Genomic DNA, 14,085 nt, shown 5'->3' with positions numbered 1-14,085 from the left:
TCATTTCAATGCAGTAAGTCAATTTGGTTTGAGAAACCGTCATTATTTCGATGTAATATGTCAAATATTTGACATACTGCTGTCTGAAACAGTGAAAGAGTGTTTTCCCCTCTGCCTGGAGGGAATGGGCTTCTATAAAAAAGAAAACATCCATCAAGTGGCTTCTACTCTGATAACCAATCACTGTCATCACACACACACCTGTAATCATACTCTTCCATGGCAATTCCTTCACACACAAGCACACACACACACCCACACCCACACCCCCTACTAGATCTGTGCGTCCTCACACTGGGAAATAGGGAATGTTGTTATTTTCTCAGTTATAAATCCTCAGTGTAGATACAAGCTTGGGGTTTCTAATAAAGTGGCCACTCAGTGTATTAAATGTGGTATGTTATTGTTACTGGTCTGTCCAGTTGTACTGGTAAATGGACCTGTTGACGTTGTCTCCTATCCTATCCTAACATTCACTCACTCTCTCTCTCTATCTCTCTCTCTCTCTCTCCCTTTCACTCTGTGTGTGTGTGTGTGTGTGTGTGTGTGTGTGCGTGTGTGTGCATGCGTGTGTGTGTGTGTGTGTGTGTGTGTGTGTGTTTGAGAAAAAACACCCAAAAATGATGTGATTACGGTTGTGTGATGACAGTGATTGGTTATCAGAGTCAGGAATCACATGATGGATGTTCTCCTCTTAATCATGGAGTACAGCACTCTATACACACACACACACACACACACACACACACACACACTCAGGTTGTTCAACTGATTTCTGTCATGGTGATTCTGTGAATCTGGAATATGTTTATAAAAAGGCGCTACTGAATTATTTCTGCTCTACTTACATCACCGTGTTTCTCTGGGGGGTGGGGGGCACTGGTGGTGTGAGCTCCAATCTGTTACACCTGTCACATACACTCCCTCACTGTCCTTCTCACACTCAGACACACACACACACGTTTGTCACACAGTTCTCTCTACAGCCTCAAGGTTATACTACAGTACAGAGAAAGCCAGAGAATAGAGAGAGATTGAACTCTTATGTCAGTGTTGTCAATTCATTACACAAATAAAATAATATGAAATGAAAATGCATTTCATACAGAAGATAAATAAAAGTGATCCTTATTATTTTAAGCAGAGTAAAAAAAACAAGTTAGAGAGAGAGAGAGGGAGGAGAAGAGGAGTAGGGACAGGGAGGGAGAAAGGGAGCAGTGGAGACAGTGAGGGAGGAGAAATGGAGGAGAGCAATAGACACAGTGAGGGAGGAGAAGAGGAGGAGAGCAGGGGAGACAGTGAGGGAGGAGAAAAGGAGGGGAGGAGTAAAGACCGTGAGGGAGGAGAAAGGTGTAGGAGTGGAGACAGTGACAGAAGAGAAGAGGAGTAGAGGAGTAGGGCCAGTGAGGGAGGAGAGCAGTAGAGACAGTGAGGGAAGAGAGGAGTAGGTACAGTGAGGGAAGAGAAGAGTGGAGACAGTGGGGAAGGAGAGGAGTGGAGACAGTGTGGGAGGAGTGGAGTGGAGACAGTGAAGAAATGCAGTAGAATCAGTGAGGGAAGAGAGGAGTGGAGACAGTGTGGGAGGAGAGGAGTGGAGACAGTGAAGAAATGCAGTAGAGCCAGTGAGGGAAGAAAGGAGTGAAGACAGTGTGGGAGGAGGGGAGTAGAGACAGTGAGGGAAGAAGGGTGTGGAGATAGTGTGGGAGGAGAGGAGTGGAGAAAGTGTGGGAGGAGTGGAGTAGAGCCAGTGAAGAAATGCAATAGAATCAGTGAGGGAAGAGAGGAGTGGAGACAGTGTGGGAGGAGAGGAGTGGAGACAGTGTGGGTGGAGTGGAGACAGTGAAGAAATGCAGTAGAATCAGTGAGGGAAGAGAGGAGTGGAGACAGTGAGGGAAGAGAGAGTGGAGACAGTGAAGAAATGCAGTAGAGCCAGTGAGGGAAGAAAGGAGTGAAGACAGTGTGGGAGGAGGGGAGTAGAGACAGTGAGGGAAGAAGGGAGTGGAGATAGTGTGGGAGGAGGGGAGTGGAGACAGTGTGGGAGGAGTGGAGTAGAGCCAGTGAAGAAATGCAGTAGAATCACTGAGGGAAGAGAGGAGTGGAGACAGTGTGGGAGGAGAGGAGTTGAGATGGTGAAGAAATGCAGTAGAGACAGTGAGGGAAGAGAGGAGTGGAGACAGTGTGGGAGGAGGGAAGTGGAGGCAATGACAGAGAAGAGGAGTGGAGACAGTGGGGGGAGGAGAGGAGTGGAGACAGTGAGGGGAGGAGAGAAGTAGAGACAGTATGGGAGGAAGGGAGTGGAGACAGTTGGGGAAGGGTGGAGAGGTGACGGTGAGGGAGGAGTGGAGACAGTGGGGGAGGAGAGGAGTGGAGACAGTGAGGAATGAGTGGAGTAGAGCCAGTGAAGAAATGCAGTAGAGACAGTGAGGGAAGAGAGGAGTGAAGACAGTGAGGGAGGAGAAAAGGAGTGGAGACAGTGGGGGAGGAGAGGAGTGGAGACAGTGAGGGAAGAGAGGAGTGGAGACAGTGTCGGAGGAGGGGAGTGGAGACAGTGAGGGAAGAGAGGAGTGGAGACAGTGAGGGAGGAAGTGAGTGAAGACAGTGGGGGAGGAGGGGAGTGAAGACAGTGGGGGAGGAGGGGAGTGGAGACGGTGAGGGAGGAAGGGAATGAAGACAGTGGGGGAGGAGGGGAGAAGAAAAGGAAAAAGGAGTAGGGACAGTGAGGGAGGAGAGGAGTGGAGACTTTGGGGTGGAGAGGAGTGGAGACAGTGAGGGAGGAAGGGAGGGAAGACAGTGGGGGAGGAGGGGAGGAGAAAAGGAGTGCAGGAGTAGGGACAGTGAGGGAGGAGAGGAGTGAAGACAGTGGGGGAGGAAGTGAGTGAAGACAGTGGGGGAGGAGGGGAGGAGAAAAGGAGTGCAGGAGTAGGGACAGTGAGGGAGGAGAGGAGTGGAGACAGTGAGGGAGGAAGTGAGTGAAGACAGTGGGGGAGGAGGGGAGGAGAAAAGGAGTGCAGGAGTAGGGACAGTGAGGAGAGGAGTGGAGACAGTGAGGGAGGAAGTGAGTGAAGACAGTGGGGGAGGAGGGGAGGAGAAAAGGAGTGCAGGAGTAGGGACAGCGAGGGAGGAAGAGATAAAGAGACAGAGCTCTGTGTTTTTGCTCCGTGTTATTCAGAGCAGAGTGTAATTTGACTCATTAATTAAGAGAGGAAGTGTCTACTCACATCCAACACCCTCTCTCTCTCTCTCTCTCTCTCTCTCTCTCTCTCTCTCTCTCGCTCTCTCTCTCTCTCGCTCTCTCTCTCTCTCTCTCTCTCTCTCTCTCTCTGTGTTCAAGCTTTAGTGGCGTGACTGTCAAGTACTGTTTCATAACAGTAGCAATAACAACAACAATGATAATAACTACAGCAAACATTGAAAGCAATATTAATAACTATTAAATACTTTTAATTCCTTTCTCACTTTTTCTTTTACAGTCTTTTCAGTTTTATTCTACACTATTCGATAAGCTTTATCATTACCACATTTAGTTCCAATATTGGCAAAATATCACTGAAATAATGATTAAGACATTTCAGAGGTCATTTTTCTAATTACAGAAATATCTTAAAATTAGGACTGTTAATAAATGCCATGTTTATGTATGTTATGATAGTGTTTGTATTGTTTTAGGATGCATAAGAACAGCAAATTAGAGCAAGTATTTTATTAGAGAAGTTATTTTACAAACAGGGCAACACATCTCTTTCTCTTTCTTTCTCTCTCTCTCTCTCTCTCTCTCCCTCTTTCTCCCTCTCTCCCCCTCTCTCTCCTCCTGAAAGGTCATTTGTGCTTGTTTTTCTCTCCTGCATGTATAAGCGAGTGTGCTCTCTCCTCCAGCTGTGATTGACGTGTAGCGCCTCAGTAGCAGCAGTGAGAGGAACTCAGTGATCAGCACTCAGTCACTGCAGCACTAACACTCTCCTCCACTCTGACGGACATTCACAGCTCTGTGTGTGACAAGCTTTACAGAACTTTGGCAAACATGCCATTCAACCATTAGGTTCTGCCTAATGAGCAACTGCACAGTGTTTTTGTATTTGAGGACGCGAGTTACAATTAATGTTCTTTTTTAAACTCAGTTTTTTCTGTGATTTTATAGTGGTCAGTTCCTCCCACTAGCCTGCACTTCCCTTCCTTTCCCCAAGCTGGGTGAAGCCTGGGGTGAAAGCTAGCATGTGCTTCCTCCAAGACACATAAGGCGCCAAAACATCTCTTCGAACTGTCACTAACACAATGCCATTGGAGCTCATCGTGCTTGGAGGAGAGCGCTAACTGCTGATTCTGTAACTTCAGCTAACAGACACCCACATACATAGATAGATAGATAGATAGACAGACAGACAGACAGACAGACAGACAGTCATCTATTACAGCAGCACAAAGTACAGTAAAGAGCAAAACCAGAGCCAAAATACTGCCCTACACTATTACACAGATGCATAAATAGAAGAAGGAAAAAAAATAAAATATGCTAAAACGACCATAAAATATAGTGTGCCACACAAAAAAAGCAAAAAAATCACATAAATATTATGCAGGTGACAATGCAGTGGTGCACGTCACGTCCACTGAGTATAAACAAATAGCAGCACAATATGCAATATATTTGGGTGTATAAACAAAGTGGCAGTGCAATATGCAGTAGCATTGTGGCTAGCATAGTACTGAGTAAAGAGGGACAAGGGAGACCATCCTACCTACCCTACCCACCCAGAGAGAGGGCCAAATAGACGGTTGTGCCCTTTGTCCACAGGAGGGGCGCTAGCGCAGTAGACTATTGTGGTCAGTGTTTTAATAGCCTAAAATAGCCTAATTGCCTACAACTGAGTATGAAACATGCACACATTTAATGCCACAGATAAATACATGCCTCCATACATACAAATGTACTGTCACTGTTTTAAGTAAACATTGTTTGTCCAAATTGGTAAAAACTCTGTAAATCTAGAGTATGTTATTGAGGTGGGACACAATTCTTTAAACAATAAATATGACAATGAATCTTTTTGAGTATTTATTTTGCGTTTGAAATGTTCCAAACTAGACACTGTTGTACACAATAGTCTGAGAAATCTAAAATATGCCATAACTTTTGCACAGGCCACATTTTAGGTTTTATTTCGTATTTCCCAATATGTAAAATTTTGCAAATAAACAGTAAGTGTGCATTAAAATGTGCAAGAGTGTATTCTCTGTAGAGGACATTAACTTATTTTCACTTAGAAGACCAAGAAAATGTAATTGACCAGGGCGCCAAAACTTTTGCATAGATCTTTATCTAAATAAATATACATAATTTAGCAACATTCTGTAAAGCTTGTCAAACTTAGCAACAGTTATTAGGCAAGATCACATTTGAGAAATAGGGAGTGGATAGGTGGATTAACATACAGGCTCCGCCCACTAACACATTCTTTCTGTTGTTGCGAAGTTGGACAGGTAGGAGAGTTTTACTCATCTCTGTATTAACTTCAGGTGATGTTTATCGTCTGGGCCTGCCTTGTTTCAGTGAGCTCACTAGTGTAAATGGAAACTCAGTATTATAGAGTGACTTTAAACCAAGATCACTACAGTTTGTCATGAGTTTAAATTTCTGACTGTAATTGGAAAGGTCGTTTACGTTCCATGATGGAGTGAAAGGCCATCAGACTGTCCAGATGCTGATGCTGCCAGATAAGCATTCTTCTAATTTTCTTGAATCCAGAAATAAGGATTATTTCATGTGTTTGAATGATTTGCCTCAGGTACTGTAAGGAAGAATCTCAGCCCTGGTGACAGCTAATGTGATGCCTGTTTAAAGTCAGTGAAGTGATATTCCTGTAGCAGCTGCTTCTCCTCTCCTTTAGCGCTCCTCTCCCTCGCTCCCTAAATATCTCCCTCTCTCTTTAAATCTATAAACGTCTCAGTCGATGACAGCCTTTCCAAATCTTATTACACTCTCAGAAAGCATCAAAAAGCTTTTCATATCGCATTATTCTCTCTCTCTCTCCCTCTCTCTCTCTCTCTCTCTCTCTCTCTCTCTCTCTCTTCTGTCTGACTTTCTCCTCTCAGGTTCAAGTTCAAGTTTGCTTTATTAACATGACAAATTTGTATAGTCAAAGCACTACAAAGTGATCTATATATTAAAATTCAATAAAAAAAACAAACAAAAAAAAATACAAAACCAAGATTAATGTAAGATGATGCAACAATTAAGAACCGAAAGTGTTAATTATTAATTAATAATATAAAAGTATATACAATAATAAAACAAAACCTATTTAATATGTGTCTGTAGTTTATAACAGGAAAGACAAGGAAAGAAATGTTAATTATCAAATATATATATATATATAAATATATATATATAAATATATATATATATATATATATATATATATATATATATATATATATATATATATATATATATATCAGTGAGTAAAAGAAAAGATTGTGGTGTGGTGGTCACTCACTGTCCTGAAGGGAATGACACTCATACACATATCTGGCTGCAGTGGGCACTGCTGGACCCTCTCCTAATATAATTACTTTTTAAACCTATCTCTCTTCGTGAGTCTGTTCTGTGTTCTTATTGCAGCCGGTCTACATTCACTGAGTCTGTACTGTGATCTTATAGCAGCCAGTCTGCGTTCACTGAGTCTGTACTGTGATCTTATAGCAGCCAGTCTGCTTTTACTGAGTCTATACTGTGATCTTATAGCAGCCGGTCTGCGTTCACTGAATCTGTACTGTGATCGTATAGCAGCCAGTCTGCTTTTACTGAGTCTATACTGTGATCTTATAGCAGCCGGTCTGCGTTCAATGAGTCTGTACTGTGATCTTATAGCAGCCGGTCTGCTTTTACTGAGTCTATACTGTGATCTTATAGCAGCCGGTCTGCGTTCAATGAGTCTGTACTGTGATCTTATAGCAGCCGGTCTGCTTTTACTGAGTCTGTACTGTGATCTTATAGCAGCCGGTCTGCGTTCACTGAGTCTGTACTGTGATCTTATAGCAGCCGGTCTGCGTTCACTGAGTCTGTACTGTGTTCTTATAGCAGCCGGTCTGCATATGTGTGTGTGTGTGTGTGTGTGTGTGAGTTTGTCAGTGCTGGACAACGTTGATCAGTGCTGGTGGTTGTCGTGGAGACCTGCAGTGAGGATTTAGGATGTTACAGGTTACAGGACTAAGGAGAGAAAGAGAGAGAGAGAGAGAGAAAGAGAGAGAGAGAGACTTTTACAATACATAGCTAAGGGATAAATATGTTTCAGGTTTGTTAAACTTGGACACCAATCCCCTCTCTATATATCTCTCTATCTCTCTTTCTTTCCCTGTCTTTCACTCTATCATTTTCTTTCTTCTCTCTCTCTCTCTCTCTCTCTCTCTCTCTCTCTCTCTCTCTCTCTCTCTCTCTCTCTTTCTTTCACTCTCTCTCTCTCTCGTTCCATTTCTCCCCTGCCTTTTTCTGTTTTTTTTTCTCTTTCACTCTCCGTTCTTTCTACCGTTCTTTATTTGGTCTTTCATTTGTTTTTTTACCCTCTTTTTCATTCTTTCCTTCTTTCCTTCTCAGTCCATATATATGGTCTGTAAGTTGGCTGTAACTGGTGTTAATCCTGACTTATTAAATAAAGGATTACAAGGACACTGAACACACACAGGAGGCAGAGTGTTGGGTGGACATGTGACCTCATCACAGTTCAATGCACACACACACACACACACACACACACACACACACACACACACGCACACACACACACATTAATGATCCACATCTGTTCTTCTAACGGTGCGTTTTCAATATAGAGTCTGAATTTATTTCATTTCTCTTCTCAAATGTTTTTCTTCTCAGTCTGTCCTTTTCTTTTGCTTTGTTTTTTGTTTCTTACAGAGCTGTAATTCATGTCTGGGGCAGATTTTCCTTTCTCTTTCTCTCCACAGGCTGCAGAGGGACCTGTTGATTTTCCATTCAAAGTTGCCTCTTTTTGAATGTTTTGTTTGTTTATTGTTTTTAACGATGTCTAATTATGACAGAAGAGGAGATGGCTACTGTGTAACATTATTTTTCTCTAAAAACATTCAATACACTCTGGGAAGAAGACACTTGATCAGTTTGTCACATCATTAATGTATTGTCCTCTCTTTCTCTCTCTCTTTCTCTCTCTCTCTCTTTGTTTTTTTTCATGCCTAATCTAGAAGTGGAACAGAAAGGTAAAGTGAAATGTCCTCTCTTTTCCTTTGTAGAGCCATTATAATTCCACTACAAAACATTTTCATATTATAACGTTTATTACACACTCAATATAATATAAGACATTCATAAGCTCTTTTTAAGCAGAACATATGGAGAGTTTTTTTTTTCCCCGAGACACAATTAATTAAATAAATAAGTAAACAATTCATTAAATGTGTTAAATGCAATAATGTGGCAATAAATAACAGTACAACTGAATATAAGTATAAATGATTAAAATAAAAAAATAACAATGTGTAATTGAAGAGCTTCATTACAGAACATTGAACTACAGCTGTAATATAACTAAAAACACATTTTATTTCTCTAATGATTGTCGTATCACTCATAATACAGCATTGCTATTTCTTGTAGGTGAAAGCCAGTCTTAATAACATATTCCATGGAAAAAAAAAATCTTGAAAATAGTCTCTACTCTTTAAAACAAAAGCCTTCAACTTATTTATGTAATTAGCATACCTTTATTTTAGACTGTCAATTGCACCCATAAGATTGCAGAGAATTTGGTGATTGGTTATTTGGAAAGACACGTTTTTTACTTAATCTGATCATTGCTTACTGTCAACAGCACATTTTCTTGCAGTAGTGTGTAATAAATGTAGGACTATACTGAAAGAAATAATGTTTATGTTGAATGTAGCCAATAGCTGGTCTGTAGTGATAGCCAGAAAAAGTTAGCCTATATGTCCCCCCACCCTGATGGGTGACAGACAATAGTATGCAAAAGTTTCAACACACCTGGTTGTTGTTGTTAACACATCCTCTACAGAGAACAAACTTAAATATTACATTTCTCTGCTAATTTTAGTGCAAAGTTTCTACTGAGGTGCTGAGTTAACATACTGACGAAGAATAAAATATCAAATGTGACATAACTTTGGCACAAGCAACAGATTAAACACAGTGTTTGTGTATTAAAATGTGCAGAAGGGTGTTCTCTGTATAGGATGTGTTCACTTTTTCACAATCAACAAAGCGTCATTTGACCAGGGGTGCCAAAACCTTTGCATACGACTGTTATTTCTATTTATTCTTAATTTTACTTAGTTTTTCATTTATTGCCACATTACAATATATATATATATATATATATATATATATATATATGTTTGTTTGTTTATTTAACTTGTTTTGTCTGAAAATCCCTCCATAAAAAAAAGCTGAAGTCTGATGCTGAGCGCTTGTGAATGTTTAACGTTTTCTTTATAGAAGTGTGTGTGGGTGTGTATGTAGTGGCTCGTGGTGAACGTGCTCGGTCCATCTTTACCCTTCATCATCATCAGCCATGTGACTGCTTTGGTTCCCCTACTTTGCTGCTGGGTACACGCTGCACATGACATCCTTATAACTTTTACTGAGATCTGCTCCAAGCTCTGACTGCATCACTGCTTTAGCGATGTTTCCCACATTCGGTCCAGTGTTAGTTATGACGTGCGCTGTTGGGTTATTCATTGTAATTCATTAAAGGGCCCGAATCATGGAAAACTGAATTTCTTTACCTGTTTTAAAACTATGTAGATATTGTTCAATTTCCAAAATATACCATTTTCTTCCCGGTCCATACAGTCCCTATGTGGAAACTGAACTGCAAAATCAGCCTGTAGGATTCATCATGGCTGTGATGTCACAACCATGAACAAATTTAAATATTTCAGTCTTTAGCAGTTGAACTCCACCTATTTGTGTTGTTTTACTACAGACAGTATGTGAAATATTTATATTGGTGTAAATGTAGTGGTGTTCCTGAAAGTCAATCAGAGCAGAGGTAATCTGCATATAAAGGTTTTAAAGGGTCCTTTTTTCATATTTTATTTTTTTTCCAGAGATGACCATTTTCCAACATTTTTATAGCCCTTATAATTAAATAAGCTGATGATGTTGCTGTGCCTTTAATTGGCAGATATAAGTAAATGCAGTTCTTTTCTGTGACGTCACAAAACAGTGGGTTTTTGCAGTTTAGTTTCCATATGTGGACTGTAAGGGCTGAGAAGTGAAACGATATGTTTTGACACTTTGACAGTGTTCAAATACAATCAAATCAATTTTTTTTTATTTCTAAGGTGTGATGCAAATTTGTTTTTCCACGATATGGGCCCTTTAAAGACTCACAGTCTGTTTTATTCTAGAGGATAAAGAGAGGTTGGACATTGGCCAAGTATAAAAGTGGCACAGAAAACCACACAAACATTAAAAAAAATTATAAATGGACTAAAAATAAAATACAAGAAAACTGTAGAATATGAGCCCTTTAATGCAGCCTGACTGTGTTCCCTCAACCGAGTCAATATGCATCTGTATTCAGAGCAAAAGACAAAACTTTTGGCATTTCAGCCTCCACACAGCTCTTACAATCCTCTGAGGGGTATTATGAAAATAGATTACGGTGTTTGCAACAATATACTTTACAAATGGCCCAACCCTGACATCTGTCGTTTAGAATATACCTCTCTGCTTTGAAAAACAATATATATATTTTTTTTCACCATTACAGCTTCCATCAATACTTCAATATACCCTGATTTGTGAGATCTGTAATTAGATCTCATAGCATCACGCTGTCTTTAGCCAGGCTGCTTATTATGTCTTCTGTATTGATATGCGCGGCTCATTCCAGTCGACTGCGTCTTACACAGAGCGATCAATAGAGCAGCCAGTGAGCTGTCAGCATTTTAAATGACATTATAATGATGATGTTTGTATCCTTCGGGCTGAAGACGACAGGCACAAAGCACAGCTGTGAGGAAGGACGACAAGCTAGATCTCCATGTTATACATTCCCTCTAATATACGCCCCCGCTGTCCACTTTATTAGAAACACCTTGGAACTCCACCTCGCTGGTGTACAGTTAGAGACTGCAGCCCGTCTGTTAGTCATCTTCTAGTCCTTCATCAGTGGTCAGTTTCTTTGGGTGGTGGACAACTCTCAACATAGCAGTGACAGTATTATGAGGAAAAAGGGGAAAATCAGAGCCAGGAAAAACCTCTAAGCGATGGCTAAGAGCTACACACACCACAGAACACATCCAATTTGAACTTTCTGTTACTCTAACTGCCATCACTCGAATGCTTGCTCTCAGAAATCCTCTAAATGGGTGTCTTTTTAGCATCAGTTAGCTGGAACCAAGCTTGTGCTGTGGCGTGAGGCATGTTTGGCCTGCTAACTAAGCTCTCATTAGCTTAGCCAAAACGGTTTACTTTCAGCTCTCTGTCACTCCAACACCACTCACTCAACTTTTGCTCCTTCACACATTAGTTTTTATCATGTAGTCTTGTTTATTCAGAGCACTAGTGAGTCAGAATCAAGCCTGTCCTCTGTTGTGTTGCACTGTTTGGGTCAGCAGCCTGCTCGCTAAGCTAACGTTAAGTTAGCTGATTAGGCTACAGATCCAGACACGATGGAACAGTTTAAATTTCGCCTTTCTGTTACTTTAACGCCTGTTTTTCAACTTTCTACCTTTTCAACTTTTTATCTTTTTATTACTGCAGATTTGAATCAGAGCAAAGCTATTAGCTAAGCTAATGCTATCCAGCTCTTCCTTCCTAGTTCGCAGCGCTGTTAAACTTTTAGCACTTATCACTTGTTAATCAGAGGACTTCACATTTAAACCACCCCCTTTTTTCAGTAGGGGAGGGGGTAACAGTTGGAGACAATTTAGAGTGGACATGCTGCCCAACCTGAGGCGAATGCATCGTCCATCATCAACAACCAAAAAATGACTGTAATTTTATCCATTTGTCCAGCAAACTGAATTGTAATTTGATTTTACTTCTCATGGGACCCATAAAACCTGCCTGTCAACGGTGAAATCAGATTTTTACTAATTAAATAATATGTTTTAGTTGGTTAACTGAGAAAAAATAGGCATATTAGACCTACTTGCTGTGTCTTCTTGCCAGGCTCTGAGTATAAAACTCATTTATATTGATATGGATATAGCTAATCGATTCCTGCCACTTGTGAAAAAAAGGATAAGCCTTACAAAATGTTATATAAAAATATAAAATACAAATATACAATAAACATTTCACATCATAGTCAGACTTTCCACCCCCAAGACCCCCAAGAGCTTTGCTACAGTTTGAACCCTCCTTGTACCAGCACCACACTACCATGTCAGTATTACTGCAGTGCTGAGAATGATCCACCACCCTGATAATATCTGGACGACAGCGGTCATGTGGTCAGAAACTGGCCAATGATGGATGGTAAAGAGGGGGGCTGATAAATTAAATGGCAACAGATGGGCTACAGTCTGTAACTTTATACCCATAAAGTGGATCTAAAAGGTAAGTGGAGCTAATAAAGTGGCCAGTGAGTGTATATGCATGTAACAGTATTAAAGCTGCTTCTGAACCACACACTGAAAGGGGAATTCCATCAGTTTTTCAAAATTGTAGTATAATTCAGTTGTTGAGATCCCCTAAAAGTCATTCAGAGTGAGATTTCTATGAGGTTTCTTTATAGTGGTGGTGAACCAGAGGTTGTGATGTCCACAACACAAATTCAGCCATTTTACTAACTATCCAAAACCACCAGTGTCATAGAGTTTTATATGTAATGATGATGGTAAAATAGTGCTAATTTTATTTGGGAGCATGTACCTCTCCACCATGAACTTAAAAATGTGTATGTTTTAAACAAACTTTCTCAAAACTATCATGCAAGTTTTCATAACTGTTTCATGTAACAACATTCTGTGAGAGAGCTTTTAGAGGCCGGACGTCTGGTTCCCATGCGCCTCAACATTTTGATTTGGTAAATTTCTCTAGAATGGAGCATTTCACACCTCTGATTTTAACATAATTTAGCTGTACAGAAATTTATACAAATTGTTGGAGTTTCCCTTTAACTTTATTAGCATTGTTTGTGCTCATTCTGGTGCTCTAAAGTTAGGTTCATGGCCGACAGAAGAACTGCGTTTAGTTAAGAGAACTTAGTTAAGATAAAGTGGTTTTCAGCACTGAGAACAAGAATAGCCAGTGCTGACGTAAGAAGGCACTCAGCAGCAAACGAGGGGCATTACGTCATCAGTTCACGCACATTTCACCCAGAGAGAGCAGAGTGGAATGTGTGTGTCGTCATACTGTCTGCTGTGCAGTCGTAGCTCCAGCAGTGGTGGAGGTGCCTTTTAGTACTGATCTTAGATCAGCTGTCTTACAGCTCTAACGGTGGACGAGGGTGTGGGTTTAGTTTGGAGTGAGCGCAGGACACAAACATCTGTACTGCCAACTATACTCTCTCTCTCACTCTCTCTCTCCCTTTTTTCTCTGTATGTATTTCTTTACCTCTATCTGTCTCACTTTCTCCTTTTTCTTTCTTTCTTTCTTTCTTTCTCTCTCCTTTACTCTGTACTCTTTACCTCTCTGTCTCTTTTTCTTTCTTTCTTTCTTTCTGTCTCTCTCCTTTACTCTATACTCTTTACCTCTCTGTCTCTTTTTCTTTCTTTCTTTCTTTCTTTCTTTCTTTCTGTCTCTCTCCTTTACTCGATACTCTTTACCTCTCTGTCTCTTTTTCTTTCTTTCTTTCTTTCTTTCTTTCTTTCTGTCTCTCTCCTTTACTCGATACTCTTTACCTCTCTGTCTCTTTTTCTTTCTTTCTTTCTTTCTTTCTTTTTTCTCCTTTACTCTATACTATTTACCTCTCTCTGTCTCTTTCTTTCTTTCTTTTTTTTATTTCTGTCTCTTTCCTTTACTCTATACTCTTTACCTCTCTCTGTCTCTTTTTCTTTCTTTCTTTCTGTTTCTCTCCTTTACTCTATATTCTTTATCTCCCTCTGTCTCTTTTTCTTTCTTTCTTTCTTTCTTTCTTTCTC

The 14,085-nt window shown here is 40.5% G+C and overlaps 1 protein-coding gene across 1 annotated transcript in view; it reads left to right on the top strand.

Moving 5' to 3' along the window:
• LOC118816661 (adhesion G protein-coupled receptor L3-like) overlaps positions 1-14,085 on the top strand; it is a 450,500-nt gene that overhangs the window by 269,911 nt on the left and 166,504 nt on the right. Inside the window, exon 6 of the mRNA XM_036583171.1 lies at positions 8,215-8,229. Within this exon, the coding sequence (XP_036439064.1) occupies positions 8,215-8,229 (15 nt within the window). The remainder of the gene's footprint in view (positions 1-8,214; positions 8,230-14,085) is intronic.

The sequence above is a fragment of the Colossoma macropomum genome, unplaced genomic scaffold (assembly GCF_904425465.1).
Source record: "Colossoma macropomum unplaced genomic scaffold, Colossoma_macropomum, whole genome shotgun sequence".
NCBI lineage: Eukaryota > Metazoa > Chordata > Actinopteri > Characiformes > Serrasalmidae > Colossoma > Colossoma macropomum.
This window is presented reverse-complemented; position numbering and strand designations above follow the sequence as displayed.